General features: G+C 36.7%; 1 protein-coding gene across 1 annotated transcript; it reads right to left on the bottom strand.

Annotated features, from left to right (window-relative positions):
* Positions 1-692: 692 nt before the first annotated feature.
* On the bottom strand, positions 693-17,364 carry LOC127629572 (ubiquitin carboxyl-terminal hydrolase 16-like). Its single transcript, XM_052106672.1, is given in 17 exon segments — positions 693-3,756; positions 4,041-4,188; positions 4,319-4,405; positions 5,318-5,412; positions 6,929-7,604; positions 8,024-8,197; positions 9,398-9,543; positions 9,768-9,849; positions 10,115-10,202; positions 11,729-11,859; positions 11,955-12,053; positions 12,151-12,356; positions 16,305-16,420; positions 16,507-16,610; positions 16,701-16,774; positions 16,777-16,878; positions 16,966-17,364. Coding segments are annotated over 17 exon segments (2,514 nt in total). The 5' UTR covers positions 17,027-17,364; the 3' UTR covers positions 693-3,631.
* Positions 17,365-17,994: the final 630 nt, after the last annotated feature.

Raw genomic sequence — 17,994 nt, 5'->3', positions numbered from 1 at the left:
TGAAATATTGCTAATTTAATGGGTAGTTTACCAATTGAGAAGGGGCACTGTAACAAAAATTGAATTCCTCCAATTTTTATTAAAAAAAAAATTAGGAAATATGTTCCATATAGAGTCTGTATTTTTGATGAATATTTTTATCCAATTTACTTTTAAAACAGGCGTGGCTCAGAATCCTTGTCTCGGATTGGCTAGGTATTAAAAGTCTAATAGTTCCCCTAATTTAACTTTTCATTATCTGTTTTAATTTTAGTGGCTATTGATATTTCCCGTTGTTATTACTCAGGTGAATACTATTTTCTAGACCGCCGCTGAAGCAGTACAAATAAACATTCGGTGTCACATGGTATCTGTTACTTTTCTTAGCGCTGGTCTAGATGTTCCAATCATTACCGTTTGTGATTACTGGACATACAATTTTATCTAATTGTTTTATAAAGAACGATATACTCCCTCTAATCCTTGTATTTATTATATTAAATAGATTATCCCATTTTTATAATAAAAAATTAAAAGGTGAAAACCAGTTCCGAGATTTGAAAACGCCTTTTTGAGCAGTCAAGCGCTCTCTGGAGGAGGAATTGTTGTATTTAATAGCAAACAGTTACTTGCTGCTAGTACAATTTGACACCCAATATTATTTTATTTACTTTTAAAAGCGTTTAGGATTTTTGAAAAGTTCATAAATTGCAAACAAATTTAACTTCAACAAGTCAAATTCATGCCAGACGAAGATGTTGCAATGTTGTTGAGGAAAGGAAGGTATTTATTTAAATATAATAATGCTTATATATAAAAAAAATCTATACAGTATATATGGAAAACAATTTGTGATTGCTTGAAAAGGATGAATCTCATAAAAACTGTAAAGACATGACCTGGTCATATTTGAACAAATTATACATATAAGAAATTATATTTTGCATAAAGAAAATGAAGACTTTTGTTGATTTTTTTTTTGTATTGTAACATTAAGTTGTAAATAGATCAAGATTTTAGAAATACATTTGTATAGTACAATTGGTAGTATTGGTAACATTGTAGTATTTGTGTACTGATTTTAGTTTACACTGATTTGTCCAAATACATTGTGTCCAGACATGATGACTGTCATTACTGTATTGAAAATATTTGTTTACTTAGAGTAATGAGAATAAGATTTTGATCTGCTCAATTGTAATTTAAATATAATAATAATTTCATGCGTTCTTAACAAAGATGAATCAGCCTGATATCGGTGATGATCTGGAGGTGCTTCAGCAAGGCTGGAATCAACAGATATGTCTTTGTGAAGGATGCATGAATCAAGCCATGTACAAGGTAATCCTGGAAGAAAACTTGCTTCCTTCTGCTCTGACAATGTTCTCCAACTCTGAGGATTGGGTTTTCCAACAGGACAATGCTCCATGCCACACAGTCAGGTCAATCAAGGTGTGGATGGAGGAGCACCAGATCAAGACCCTGTCATGTCCAGCCCAATCTCCAAATATGAACCCCATTGAAAACCTCTGCAATGTGATCAAGAGGAAGATGGATGGCCACAAGCCCTCAAACAATGCCGAGATGCTTGAATTTTTGCACCAGGAGTTGCATAAAGTCATCCAACAGTAATGTGAAACTCTTCGTAAGTTAAAACATTAGTATTGTGATGTTTATAAATGAATATGAACTTGTTTTTTTGCATTATCCGAGGACTGAAAACACTGCATCTTTTTGTTATTTTGACCAGTTGTCATTTTCTGAAATGAAATGCTCTAAATGACAATATTTTTATTTGGAATTTGGGAGAAATGTTTTCAATAGTTCATAGAATAAAACAAAAATGTAAATTTTCCTCAAACACACACTAATAAATAGTAAATCCAGAGAAACTGAAAGATTTGCAGTGGTCTCTTAATTTCTTCCAGAGCTTTATATATATATATATATATATATATATATATATATATATATATATATATATATATACACATACATACATACATACACACACTGGCTGCCAAAGGTTTGGAATAATGTACAGATTTTGCTGTTTCAGAATGAAATTGGTACCTTAATTCACTAAAGTGGCATTCAACTGATCACAAAGTACAATCAGGACATTACTGATGTAAAGAAAACAGCACCATCACTATTTCAAAAAAAAAAATCAAATCTAGACAGGCCCCATTTCCAGCAGCCATCACTCCAACACCTTATCCTTGAGTAATCATGCTAAATTGCTAATTTGGTACAATCACTTGCCATTATATCAAACACATTTGAAACCTATCTGGTTAAATAAAGCTTAACATTGTCTTTGTGTTTGTTTTTGGGTTGCCACAGTATGCAATATACTGGCATGGCTTAAGGTCAATATAAGGTCAAAAATGGCAAAAAAAGAAACAGCTTTCTCTAGAAACTCGTCAATCATTGTTTTGAGGAACGAAGGTTATACAAAGCTTGAAATTCCCCCAAAAAGATTTCATATAAAGGTGTACTCTACAGTCTTCAAAGACAAAGGACAACTGGCTCTAACAAGGACAGAATGAGATGTGGAAGACCAGATGTACAACTAAACAGGATAAGTACATCAGAGTCTCTAGTTTGAGAAATAGACGCCTCACATGTCCTCCAGCTGACAGCTTCATTGAATTCTACCCGCTCAACACCAGTTTAATGTAAATCAGTAGAGAATACTCAGGGGGGCAGACCTTATGGGAAGAATTGCAAAGAAAAAGCCACTTTTGAAACAAAAAAAAAACAAATAGAAATGGTTAGAGTGGGCAAAGAAACAGATATTGGACAACAGATCATTGGAAAAGAGTGTTATGGATTTAAACCCCATTGAGCTTTTGTGGAATCAGCTAGATTGTAAGGTGCGTGAGAAGTGCCCGACAATACGGCCACATCCATGGCAAGTGCGGGGTGAAATGTCACCCGAGTATCTGGACAAATTGACAGCTAGAATGACAAAAATCTGCAAAGCTGTCATAACTGCATGTGGAGGATTTTTTGATGAGAACTTATTGGTTTAAGATATTCTGACATTTATTTTCAAATTGTAATTTTTCACATTATTAATGTCCTGACTATATATGGATCACATATATGTGATCAGTTGCAGGACACTTCTGAATAGAACTGCCCATGTTTTTCCATAAGAGCAAAATCTTTACATTATTCACAATTTTTGGCTGCCAATCTATATATATATGCAGACATTTTTATTAGGATTATTTTAGGGTAAAATATGACTAGAAAGGTCTTTATGAGATTCACCCAAAGTCTTGGCAACATGGTTCTTGTCAAGTCTGGAAATATTCTGATATTCTCTGTACGAGGAATGCTGTATGAAAACCAAAAACAAACCAAACCCTTGTCAAACCATTCTATCATTTCTAGAGGTATGGAAACAGTTTCATTAATTTCAAAATCACCAATTGGCATATTAATTAAAAATAAGTGACATCATCAATGTGTTTTATAGGAACAGCAGCTGATAATACAATGATAACAGAAGATGCTCATACAAAAAAACTTTTTTTTTTCCATTCGTGGTTGAACTATTCCTCCAACACGATTTCCCAGCAGCAGAGTTGGATTTCAGCATCAGCAGCCCTTTGTTTTGAAGATGATTTCTTAACGTGTGTTATGAGATCCTTTCGTAGAACAGGAGGTAGGCTTGAGAACTCTGCACTTTGGCTTCTGTAACTGGGTGGACGCTGCTGTCGCTTATGTGAAACCAGGATCCTTTACTGACCTCACCATTACCTGCTATGAGAAGATGAGTGTTAATGAATATTAATCAAAACGTCACAAACACAGGCTCATTTTCTTCTGTGTAACACAAAGGGAGATGTTTTGAAGACTATTCACACTGCTCTTTTCCATGTAATAAAAGCACATTGTTATTAGGCGCTGTCAAGCTACATCGCAAGCCAGACTAAAAGCTCTGCCGCCCACTAAAGCACCAAGGCTGAACTTGTCATAGCACATGTGCCAACCCCTAGGTCACAGCTCCAATAAGTCATAGCATTTTAGACAGCACTGATACTCACAAACAGTAGTGGATCTGTTTTCTACAGAGTTCCATGTGGAAGGTCGTGATTTAACATATGCCGTATAGTGTCCAGAACGCATTGTGCCACTGTGTTCCACTATACCATAAAGGCTATACAGAACTCGTGTCTCGTCTTCTTTCACTCCCTAAAAATACAGTGACACAAATGGGTTACTGTAATTACTCAAATTGCCACTTCAATATCTCTTTAATGGATGGATGGTGTGAAGAGGAATGATTAGGTCGATATTGTCAATGGAAAGATGAGTTGCTCACCTTGCAGTTTAAAGAGCAGAATGGCGCAAGATCCAGGATTTGAGGGAACTGAACGTGTCGGTTCACCTTAGAAATACTGTATGCAACCTAGAAAACAACATACAAATAAATGCAAAAAAATGCTGTGATGTTATCAAATTAATTACATGCTATGCAGATTAATTAATCAAAATTACAATTAATTGCATATCAATATTTAATGAGAAAGGCCCCCCGAAATATTATATCATACACAATACATAAATTGTGGCAGCAGACAAGCATTTAGAAGATGCAAAAAGTGGCTTCAATGTCAAAAATAATTTTGTTTTATTTCCATGAGTGAATATAACATTATTGTCGTATTTTCCTCTGTGCCATTTTCAATTGTTGGTCTATGCATAATCATTCATCAGACGGATGCTTTTGGTTGTGTTATGTCTGAGTATTTTTCAGCATCTCTAGTCACACAAGCTATATTTTTAGCATGCTATGTCAAGTTATACATGGTTAAAACTTGAAAAACGCATCTCGTGAACCCTGCATTCTGTCGTGCTCGGTCCAACGGCTCGTTGGTTTGTCGAGGCACATTGCCATTACAGTTGGAGCACTGACTGCCCTTTACTGCCCCAAATTCGACATCAAGGTGGTCCGATGGCAGGAACATACATTTTTTTTAACGAGTTACTTTTTTATTTAATTAAAATTGCACTAAATTAACGCATTCAATCAAAATTCATAGTCAAAATTCTGACACATGTCTTTAAGATTACTTTTTTTTTTTTTTTTTACCATATTATTCGCAAATTTGAAAAACCTGTAAAATTTGTTAAACAGACCTGAGAATACTCCACTCTTATTGGTAGCTGAAAGCATAAAATATTTAATACACAAATATGCATGAAGTAGAGGATTCAACTTGAACTTTGAATGATGGGAATCTTCAATTCTACAGAAATCTATGGCAGATTTTGAGTGGGGCAGGTGATGAGGTTTGGGAGAGGAAGGTCCAGGTGTTACCTGTTGGAATCTATTCAGGTGAAGTGTAAGCACTGGTGGAGGAGAGGAGATCAGCATCTGCTTCAGTGCATCTCTGTAAACTGCTTTCTTACAACCTGAATACATGACAAATAAATTGCTTTTGGTTTCATTTTAGCTGCCAGAGAATCACTGCTTTCACAACAAGAGTTTAATCAAGACATGCAAACACCAAATATGACAGGGCGGAGGGCGGGGCCCGGGTCGTGATTTCACAAACCCGGTCCCTTATCAGGCTAATCAAGCCTCCCGAGAGGGATAAAGGCCGACTGCGGACGGTGGTGCGACACAGAGAGAACGTTTACGGGCAGCTGTCTGTCCTATGTGTGTGTTTGTGTCTTTTGGTTTTAGTCTTTATTACAAATATTATTTATATTGTCAATCCGGTTCTCACCTCCTCCTTTCCATTGAACTGCTTTACAACCAAGTTTCCTGTTTAGTAACAAAAATGGCAAGCCAAATTTACACCTGGTATTAAGTGGTGGTCAACCGATATGACTTTGCCAATACCTATATCTAGAGACAAGAGTGGCCGATAACAAAACTTATTTCAGACAATTTACATTTACATTTATGCATTTGGCAGACGCTTTTATCCAAAGCAACTTACAGTGCACTTATTACACGGACAATCCCCATGGAGCAACCTGGAGTTAAGTGCCTTGCTCAAGGACACAATAGTGGCGGCCGTGGGGGTCGAACCAGCGACCTACTGAACAGTTCTGATTAACAGTTATGTGCTTTAGCCCACTACGCCACCACCACTCCAACAACATGTATTTGAAAGCAGAAAATAGACATAATCCGTTGACAAGACTTTCGGTAGATTTTGGAAGTTACACTAGGCGGAATGCCAACTTCGGTTATTCGGCCAAGCAGGTACAGTTATCTGCTGATTAATTGGCCTGGCCGATTTATCTATCCATAACTAGTATTAGCATTTGTCTTGAGTGATCCAAAAATGTGAACAATACTATATACAGATGTAAACTGTGAGCCAGGAGTCTTAGAAAGGCATTGCGATCCAATCATCATCTGGATTAGTGATGGGACAATACATCGGCCAGGACGATTAACCGGATGATATTTGTCAATTTTGTGATTATCAGCATCAGCCAATAAGTGTTTGCATGGCCGATTAACAGAAGTGTTAGCTCTAAAATCTACCAATATATTTGTCAATAAACGGTCAACACTTTCTGTTTTCAAGTTCTTTTTTCTTTGCAAGGTTATGCAAATTTGAGTAAATATCACATGAAATAAGTGTTTGTTTCACTTTAGAAATGTTGTGTACATCTGATTTGCTGTTGTTTTTATTGTATTATGTTATCGGGATTGACATTGGCCATTGAAAAACTTGGTTTGAGAGCTACGGCAGAGGGAAAGATTTCAGAAAAGATTTTACATTTCAAGAGTCTTCTGCTCCTCACACAAAGTTATCGTATGGATTCAGAAGACTTTGAATATAGTGTACAAGATGTATGGACTACTTTGATGATATATTTTGTCACAGGAGATGCATTTGAGACACGTGGGGAAAAGGGCTAACTTTATTATCCAAATATGAAAAAGCGTAAAAGGTGATGGTATTACCGTTTGAGGCTTTAGGTCCAGTCTGTCGTTTGGTACAGGTTACACACATCAGTCTGTTGTTCTCGGCGAGATGTTCCACCTCAGTGAACTGGTACAGACAGGACTCCACCGAACACTCAAGCTTCTCTGGCGACGCTCTGGTGGCCAGCGTGTGAAACGCAAGCTCAGGATCTTGATTGACCACTGTGTATTCCTTAGCATTTTCCAAGGCATCATCCCCATTCTCAATCGCCCTTTGAGGTCCTTCTGAAGTTGCGTTTAGTGACAAGGTATCCAGTTCTTCTACTATCCCATCACATGCAGCACCACCCTCTTCTTCATCTTCATTCAATTCCTCCCCCTTTTCTCCTTCCACAGACATATCTTCAGAGATCTGGTCTTCCGATAACGCAGTAAAGCAGTTGTTGATTGAAGTAGCAGGTTCTTCTTCAGGTTCCTCATCATTTTCATCTTCTTTTTGTGTGAGCGGTTTCTCATGTTCCTGTTCTGAGGTGTTCAAAATGGGTGATTGGCTCAAATCTTCTTGGGTTTTTTCGTCCATTTCTGCATCACCGCTCCCATTGGTTGATACACTCTGAACAGGTGTGTCTGCTGAATCTGGGTTACTGGTTGCGTTCTGATTTGTCAGAGCATCCAGAGTGACCTTGCTGCCCAATTTCTGTTGCCGCCTCTGATTCTATAGAAACGGAGGTCAACAATGCAGCATGTCTGTACTGTACTATTGTGACTATGACATTATTAGAACATGTGCTATGACAACGAAAAAATATAATTAAAAGAGTAGACATAATTATTCAAACTTCATTTAAAGTCTTTCCAGGTTAAAAACAACTTAGGCTTTCTTAAGTATCTCCTAAATACCATACAAAATAACTTTGACCAATTTCTCTGTTTGTAAAATCAAAGGAAAAGCATGTTTACAGTAATGCACTTCCAATGGACGTCTTTTCTTGAGGGTTTGAAAACAAAATTGTGCAGCTTATTTGTTTGCTGTTGAAGTCTAAATCATCCTTTTGCAGTGGAACTACTTTTCTAAGCAGGTGAACTTCTGGTTTTGTTGCTTTTATTTAACCCATAATACTCCAGTGTTTTTACCTTGGCTTGTTTCTTGGCCTGTTTTTTGGATTTCTTCTGCTGGTACTTGCTTCCTTTTCCAGTAGGCATGTCTTTGTTCCCATTAGCCAGAGAAGTCGTGGCGTCCTGATCACCATCCTCTCTTACATTGCTGCGATGCTGGATGACTTTCTTCTGATTCTTCTTCCTGTAGGCCTGAAGGAGACAGTCAAACCTGTTTACCACCCCAGAACATGCTGGAACTTTACAGCACAAAGATTTTGGCAAACTAAGAATATTCAACATGAGCCGTTTGATTTTGGTTTAAATCACAGCCCAAAACTTAATACTGTGTTTTTGGAAGAAAAATGACATTCCCACTGTAAAATTATGGTTTAAAGAATTCACTTCTACCCTACATCTTGAAGGAGGGTTTGAGGAGAAAGACTATACAATTTGAAAACCATTTGCATTTACATTTATGCATTTGGCAGACGCTTTTATCCAAAGCGACTTACAGTGCATTTATTACAGGGACAATCCGCCCGGAACAACCTGGAGTTAAGTGCCTTGCTCAAGGACACAATGGTGGTGACTGTGGGGTTCTGATTACCAGATTACCAGTTATGTGCTTAGACCACTACACCACCAATAAAATCATTTACCTAAAAAATACAAAAAAATGGAGTAAAAAATACAATTAAAATAAAATCTCTCCAAATTAAATTTTTAATATTATTAAATGATTTTATTATTATTATAATTATCGTATTGGAGTACAAAAAATCCAAAAGGTAATATATTATTAAATGATTATTATTATTACTACATGATTTTATTATTATTTGTTTTACGTTATTGTATTGATGTACAAAAAAAAGAGCAGGAGTTTTTCCTTTTTTTTTCTAAATCACCTTATTTTATTTTATATTGTTATTAACAAGTTTATTTTTCTGTTTTTTGTTAATGGAAAGGAGCTACTGAAACTTTTACTTCAATGTCATAAATTAAGAAATCCTGCTTCTCCAATAAAAACAAATATTTAAAAAACATTTTGGTAACATGAAAAACCAAATGCGCATGGTGAGTTGTGCATGGTTGCTGCAGAGAATAGCGTGAGGCCTCCACATGCGCCATGTCTCCGCGGTAACTCGCTCAAAACGTCTAGTGATAAGATGCCCGGATTGAGGCGAGTCACTACGCCACCCTGAGGACTTAGAGCGCATTGGGCAATCCAAATTGAGGAGAAAAGGGAAGACATTGTTTTTTTTTAAATAGACATAAGCACCTCTCAATATCTGCTTTTGAGCATTATCATTTTTAAGAAATCTTTCTTTGTCATAGTATGGTCTGCATGTGTGAAATACAGAAGATTTAATGTTAATTAAAATATGTTCACAACAGAAACAGGTTTACCTCATCAGCTACAGGAAGTGAAAGATCCAAAAATATCTCAGTCACCAAAGACACAGTTCTGCACTCTTTACACATCAAGGTGCTGGTCATCTCTCCACCAAACACCTGGTCCACAAAGTTCTTGGGCGCACCATTTTTCTCATACTCTGTTGAAACCGTGGTGGATGGAAGGTTAAAATCATATAATATTTAATATTGTGCAATAGAGCCTCGTGGGATGATTCATTGTTTTAGAAGTTTAACAAAACATTTCAGCTGTATGAAGGCAGAAGATTTATGGATTAAAAGAATAATAATTCTGAAATAGTCCTTAAACATAACGTTACAATATGTCATTAAAGACAACTCATTATCATTAACTAAAATATACCTTTTATAACCTTCTTCGCCTGCTCAGCTTCCAAGCATTTGCCACCGTTTTTAAAAGCCTCCAAAATTCCTGAATTTACTCTCTGAAAAATACATGACATTTAAATGAATATCTATTTAGAATTAAATAAATGTCTCAGACAAGTTTAAAAGCAAAAATATGCCGTAAGAGATTCCTAAAAGGCTTCTCTCACAGAGTTAAATGTGAGGAAAAAACAAGACAGACAGACAGCTGTGAAAGTCTATGATACACATTTAATCTCTCACATCTAGTCTGTTAAAATGCATACAAATTAATTTTAATGTTTTTAATTTAAAACGGGTTCATTTACGGTTAGAGGTGCCTACTTTCACTTCCTCTGCCCTCATGCCGTCTAGAAGGTATCGCAGCAACTCTTGACTGTCCTGCTGCTGAAAGCCTTTAAACCGTGCCGCTCTGCGTACAACATGACAGTCACACACATCAGACAGCACATTTTAAAGGATTTTTTTGGACTATTTGCAATATTTTGGTTGTGACAGTAGACACAACAGAAAACAACGGGGAGAATGGGATTGGGACTAGATGCAGGCTAGTTTCAAACCTGTTTGTGTCTGGAGAAATGTGAGCTAAACTGTTACACCACAGCTCCAACAAAAAGCAAAGGATTCTTAAACAATTAAACTGTCCAAGACCTTTTTTCCTTCACATATTTTTCATTATAAACCACAAACCAGTGATAAATCAAAAAGGAACTGTAAGGAACAAATTTTTTTTATAACATCCAGTTTTATCAGAATAAAAACTCCCAAATGCATCTAACCTTATATACAAAAACTTTTAAAAGTAAGTTACACTACTGGTAATTATTTTTGCATTGAAAGTGCTGCTTTAGCGCCTCGCTCTCTCTCTCTCTCTCTCTCTCTCTCTCGTGCAGGCATGCAAGCACGCACATGCAGATACAGAGAGAGAGTGAAGCAGCATAGTCTTATATACCATAAAAAGATGGTTTAGGTGAGTTTCTTGTTTTTTTTATCTGTGAAAATGACAGACAGCATTTTCAAGTATCTGTCAATCTTTTTAAAGTCGGTACATAACGGATGCCTTAACGCTGCACTCATGCGCAAGTCACTGAAAATACAGCGAGACACAGCGTCAGAAATAAAAATAAGTTTTGCATATCAGTTGTTATGAGACCCTTGAACACAAAAATAATCAGTATCGTTTCAGTCATAAAAGAAACTATATCGGTCAATCTCTAGAAAACCTATTATTAATAGAGGCCGACTAATATTGGATTTTTCCGATAACGTGAACTAAACTGGTGGAAGCTGATAACCAATTAATTGGCCAATAGTTTTGAAAATCAATGTTAAATGTTGAATGTTAAACTTTTAAATTAAAGGTCACTCATTTAACTCCTAAAGACATGAATTGTAATTTTGCAATATATGTATGAAATCATGAGCACTCACATTAAAATTAAGGCTCCAGTCAAATCAGTAACCTTATGAAAGCTGTTTTATTCTACATGGAGAGGGTCCACACAAGGGGGCTGCCATTTTAAAACCACATGACCAGTTGAATACTACTCGCTTAATCTCTGTAACCATCCTGGTTACATCTGAAACTAAAAACTATTGATTTTACTGAGATAAAGACAATGAGAGTCCAAAATACATAAAATCCCAGATGCAGTTCATTGTCAAATAACAAAACAAGATTTGGTGCGTAACGCAGGACTTTAGACTGTGAAAAACACTGAGGACTCCCATTTTGAAATGTAGCTCAAACAAACACATGAGGAAAATAAAGCATTTTCTCTTGCAATCATCTACACTGTATTACAATATAGACACTATGAAGTAATCATTGTTATATATGCTAATAAATACTGTATGAATAAATAAATACAGCTTTCAGTGATAAAACACACAGAATTCATCTTATTATATGGGATACAATTTTGTGCATATACTTACTTTTTACATACTTGTGTGAGGAGTTCTTTAGGGGTCACGACACCTCTTTTGGTCTCCTGGATTTCATTCAGCAATTGACACATAGCCAGCGTGAGTGACCCGGGCCTTTCCAGCTGGAGCTGTAGAGGCTCCTGAAAACATAAGGTGATGTGATAAAGTCATTTTACCCCATTAATTAAATAAAAGGAGACAGAGAGGAATGTACTGAGGGTCTTGGCATCAGTACCAGCTCAGAGGACAGTGCAGGTGTGATGGTGAGACAGCAGCTCTTTTCATCTGTAATCTGGTTCAACAAATGTCTCAAAAACTGCGTCTGTGATAAATTCTGCCATGCAGAGAGAGAGAAAAAAACATCACACATCTTTGTAGACGGTTTTCAATATTTCCAGTATTTTGGACTTTTGCATTTATGGTTTTGTTACCTGCACAACAGCATTGAAGAAACACGTGTTGCCGAGATTATTGAGACCCCTGACACACACAGAACCAGAATTTTCTGTGGTGGCTGTTTTCAACTTTTTGGGAAAGCAATGTTTTGAGTTGGTCTTCTGGCTCTCTTTGTTCCCTTTCTCTTCATCCAGCATCTGCCCAGCAGGATTCTCCTCTACACTCTCTTCCGTTTTACTCACTGTAGAGCAAGTATGCATTTTATTCCATTATACAAATGTAATTTATTTATTTATTAATTTTTTTAACAGAAACTAGTGTCTTTAGTAGATTTTAACACATTATTTTAAAACATTAGGTCAAATTGACCAAATAAAGTGTCAAAATATTTGGATATAATCACTAAGGGTACATTCACACTAGAGTTATTTGGCATCCAGAGTTTGGTTCGTTTAGTTGGTGTGAAGGCATCTAGAGTTTGGTTCGTTTAGTTGGTGTGAAGGCATCTAGAATTTGGTTCGATTAGTTGGTGTGAAGGCATCTAGAGTTTGGTTCGATTAGTTGGTGTGAAGGCATCTAGAGTTTGGTTCGATTAGTTGGTGTGAAGGCATCTAGAGTTTGGTTTGTTTAGTTGATGTGAAGGTATCTAGAGTTTGGTTTGTTTAGTTGATGTGAAGGTATCTAGAGTTTGGTTTGTTTAGTTGATGTGAAGGTATCTAGAGTTTGGTTTGTTTAGTTGATGTGAAGGCATCTAGAGTTTGGTTTGTTTAGTTTGTGTGAAGGCATCTAGAGTTTGGTTTGTTTAGTTTGTGTGAAGGCATCTAGAGTTTGGTTTGTTTAGTTTGTGTGATGGCATCTAGAATTTAGTTGGTGTGAAGGCATCTAGTGTTTGGTTTGTTTAGTTGATGTGAAGGTATCTAGAGTTTGGTTTGTTTAGTTGATGTGAAGGTATCTAGAGTTTGGTTTGTTTAGTTGATGTGAAGGTATCTAGAGTTTGGTTTGTTTAGTTGGTGTGAAGGCATCTAGAGTTTGGTTTGTTTAGTTTGTGTGAAGGCATCTAGAGTTTGGTTTGTTTAGTTGGTGTGAAGGCATCTAGAGTTTAGTTGGTGTGAAGGTATCTAGAGTTTGGTTTGTTTAGTTGGTGTGAAGGCATCTAGAGTTTGGTTCGTTTAGTTTGTGTGAAGGCATCTAGAGTTTGGTTTGTTTAGTTGGTGTGATGGCATCTAGAATTTAGTTGGTGTGAAGGCATCTAGAGTTTGGTTTGTTTAGTTTGTGTGAAGGCATCTAGAGTTTGGTTTGTTTAGTTTGTGTGAAGGCATCTAGAGTTTGGTTTGTTTAGTTTGTGTGAAGGCATCTAGAGTTTGGTTTGTTTAGTTTGTGTGAAGGCATCTAGAATTTAGTTTGTTTAGTTGATGTGAAGGTATCTAGAGTTTGGTTTGTTTAGTTGGTGTGAAGGCATCTAGAATTTAGTTTGTTTAGTTGATGTGAAGGCATCTAGAGTTTGGTTTGTTTAGTTGATGTGAAGGTATCTAGAGTTTGGTTTGTTTAGTTGGTGTGAAAGCATCTAGAGTTTGGTTTGTTTAGTTGATGTGAAGGTATCTAGAGTTTGGTTTGTTTAGTTGATGTGAAGGTATCTAGAGTTTAGTTTGTTTAGTTGATGTGAAGGTATCTAGAGTTTGGTTTGTTTAGTTGGTGTGAAAGCATCTAGAGTTTAGTTTGTTTAGTTGATGTGAAGGTATCTAGAGTTTGGTTTGTTTAGTTGATGTGAAGGTATCTAGAGTTTGGTTTGTTTAGTTGATGTGAAGGTATCTAGAGTTTGGTTTGTTTAGTTGATGTGAAGGTATCTAGAGTTTGGTTTGTTTAGTTTGTGTGAAGGCATCTAGAGTTTGGTTTGTTTAGTTTGTGTGAAGGCATCTAGAGTTTGGTTTGTTTAGTTTGTGTGAAGGCATCTAGAGTTTGGTTTGTTTAGTTTGTGTAAAGGCATCTAGAATTTAGTTGGTGTGAAGGCATCTAGTGTTTGGTTTGTTTAGTTGATGTGAAGGTATCTAGAGTTTGGTTTGTTTAGTTGATGTGAAGGTATCTAGAGTTTGGTTTGTTTAGTTGGTGTGAAGGCATCTAGAGTTTGGTTTGTTTAGTTTGTGTGAAGGCATCTAGAGTTTGGTTTGTTTAGTTTGTGTGATGGCATCTAGAATTTAGTTGGTGTGAAGGCATCTAGAGTTTGGTTTGTTTAGTTTGTGTGAAGGCATCTAGAGTTTGGTTCGTTTAGTTGGTGTGAAGGCATCTAGAGTTTGGTTCATTTAGTTGGTGTGAAGTCATCTACATCTAGTATGAACCTTATTCACTCTACATAGCTGAAGTGAACTGCTATTGATATAGGATTATACTTTGGAAAAAACATGACTAAAACAGAGAAGTGTGAAAACAGCCATAAATTCAAAAGATATCAGGTCTACTCCCTCAAATAATTTACTCAAATATCTACCAAACTAGAATTTAAAAGCATTTCTTGATTTCCCCAAAAACTGCATTCCCATTTGCAGCATTTTTTTGTTGTTTTGCAGTGATAAGTCACAAAATAAATCATAGTTTACTGTAATTTGTGTCACTGATGGTATAAGTGCAATTATCTGTAAATCATTATTGAATAATAACTGAATATGCAGTAAGCAAGGAAAAAATAACAAATACACACAAGAGGTGAAACCCACAATATGGCTAATACGAGTTCAATGGAAGGCCCATATTTAATTCTTTGATTGTAAAATTTAGCAAATAAACCTTTGTATGGTTATAAAAGTAGACCTACAATAAACCTAAAGAAAACTAAAAACACAGATTTATTAATAATTAGACCTGTTTCGATTATTACATCTCCAGATAGTGATCATTTGATCTAACTGTAAATGATTGAGATAACTGCAATTATTGAGCACTTTAAATTCTAATCACATTGTATTAACTTTATGAGAATATATGACATGAACGGCATGTTTTTGTGTGTGTCATTTTCCATGGCAACAGTGCATTATGTGAACACTCAAAATTATCTCTGACCATCATCAACCTGCACTGCGCACTACTCTCCTGAAGAGTGCTATAAGGATTTGGATAGTGAATGCATTACGATCACTCTTGAGTGTCTAGGCTCTACAATATAGGACAAATCGCAGACTGTATGGGATGTCATCATTTTGGCCAAAATACGGGACATCCCGGCTAATATGGGAGAGTTCACAACCCTATGTGGATATGACAGAATGGCGGCTGTGCAGATGGAGATGTCTCGACTGTGTTAAACTTTAAGCATTTGGGGCCTGGGTAGCTCAGTGAGTATTGACGCTGACTACCACCCCTGGAGTGGCAAGTTTGAATCCAGGGTGTGCTGAGTGACTCCAGCCAGGTCTCCTAAGCAACCAAATTGCCCAGTTGCTAGGGACGGAAGAGTCACATGGGGTAAACTCCTTGTGGTTAAGATTAAGTGGTTCTAGCTCTCAATGGGGCGCATCGAGTAGCATCAGTAGCATGACCCTCCACATGCTGTGAGTCTCCGCAGTGTCATGCACAACGAGCCACATGATAAGATGCTCGGATTGACTTTCTCAGATGTAGAGGCAACTGAGACTTGTCCTCCGCCACCTGGATTGAGGCGAGTAACCGCGCCACCATGAGGACCTAGTAAGTAGTGGGAATTGGGCATTCCATAATTCAGGAGGAAAGGGGATTTATATATAATAAAAAAATATGTTCCACTGGCAAACATGGAGAAAAGTGATCCGATTTCCTTATTTATACAAAATTGCAAATAATGCGGAAAACGGTTTAATTTGCATTAATTCTTGTCGGACAATCCCGGTGGGACTATTCACTTGTCATAGTGTTTCTACCACAAAAACTCATATCATAGTGCATCTTTCACCAATGTATGACCAAAAGTGCTAGCACCACATTGACAGCTTGTTTTCATTATTTCCATATTATTTTGTTAATTTTTACTTAACACTGTATACATGAAAACTATTTTGTTTCATTTCAGCTATTTTTGCATGACTCATTTGCTATAAATAACATCAGCTTTCTCCAACATCAGTACTGGCTGATGTACAACTACTGATAGTATTGTATGACTAAACATGATTCTAAAAAAATGCAAAGGCAGAAGTTATTTCAATAATAAAAAAGTGCCACTTACACTTGTCTGAGGTTTTCTTGCTGGAATCTGGCAGCACTTGTTTTCTAATGCTTTTCACCAGCTGTGCCAGCTGCCCTGTGCTGGAATACTGAACTTCTTCATCACAGATATAACACCTTTGTGTCACATAAGAGCAGAAGGTCAGAGTTCACACTACAGAAAGAGAAGGATGTGTGTGTGTGTGTGTGTATTTGTCACCTACCAGACACACCAGACATCCAGATTGAGCACTAAACAGTGGGGGTCAGATTGAGGTGTCTCATAGTGTTTGATCGCATGTTGATTCTCCGAAGATCTCCCACAACCCTGACAAAGATCATCACAGGCTATTTATGCATTATGGCTGGCCAAACATATTGCTATGCTGTTCCAAACATAGTCAATCTGAGCACTTACTCTGTGGCCACATTTCAGGCACATCCACACAGCAGGACTTTCTTTATGAAGTTCATCTTCTGAGATCTCATCTGGCTCTCTGGCTCACAGTCTTGACACAAGCTCCAGTGTTCATTCAAAACAGCTTTCTTCAGTAAGCTTTGGTCTGTGCCTTTACGGATGTGAGTGCAGGAAATCTCTAACAAAGCAACAGATTAAATCATGTGTTAGGTTTAATTATTAAAACCTCCCAGCATTGAATTATACAGGACAAGCTGTTACGTACCTGGTATGTCAGTGTTACTGTCTCTTCTGGGACTTCTATCTCTCCCCTTGTTTTTCCCCATCTTGGTCTGTTATGACGAGCACCTGATTGTGTTTCTAAAGTATGACGTGCATATTAAAGGCAAAGACAATCATAAAGATACCTCATTATACATCTATTATCAAAAGTAAACGATATAGACATACTGAATGTGGTAAAATCAAGTCGTTAATAAGTTTGCAATTCACTGTCAACTGATTCAGCGTTCTGATTATATATATATTATTTTTTTGCCATTAAAAATTAATTATCAACTTGCAAAATCATTTAAAATTGTGTACACTTCACTACATCCATCCAGCTAAGGATCCGTGGGTAAATAACCTGTAACGAAAATTAAAAATATCAACGTGTAATCAACCAAATTCACATACTACATTGAGTATTTCCGGGTGATTTCAAAATAAAAGTCTATGGAATCACACAACTAATCACTTTTATTTGTGTCCAGCAGACTTTATCCTATTACCTTTGGCCAAAATTAAATAGTTTGGAGTCGGCTAGTGGGATAACAGTTTACTCCCAAATTATTTATTATTTGCTTTACTTGTAATAATATCCAAACACAAAGGTCTACAATCCAAAATTACTACTGGATCCACAAAAACATTGTAGGAACATTTCAGAATATTTCCTTTTTTTTAATTATTTATATTTCTTTAAGAAAGGGCTGTCTAAAAATATATGAATAATTACGTAACCAGAAGTTCGGCCAGTGGTGCTCCCGCATTGCTGAGGGTGGCACATTTCCAAAAAGTAGAATGGCAAGAGAGGAGTTCATGAGGAAGGCAATAGCTGATTGGACGATCCAGTAACATTCATCAGGAAGGCGCTATCTGATTGGTCAGATAAACTATAACCAGAGAATATTTAGCAAAGATTAACCGCTTCTATTTAAATGAATGGGAGAAATTGGAACGCTCAACCAAGCAGCTCTGAGCGCCCAACGGATGTAGAAAGGAAGACCCACAACATGAAACAAAGCAACCC

Source organism: Xyrauchen texanus, chromosome 36 (genome assembly GCF_025860055.1).
Source record: "Xyrauchen texanus isolate HMW12.3.18 chromosome 36, RBS_HiC_50CHRs, whole genome shotgun sequence".
Classification (NCBI taxonomy): Eukaryota; Metazoa; Chordata; class Actinopteri; order Cypriniformes; family Catostomidae; genus Xyrauchen; species Xyrauchen texanus.
Note: the sequence above shows the minus strand (reverse complement) of the source record. Positions and strands in the feature narration are given on the sequence as shown.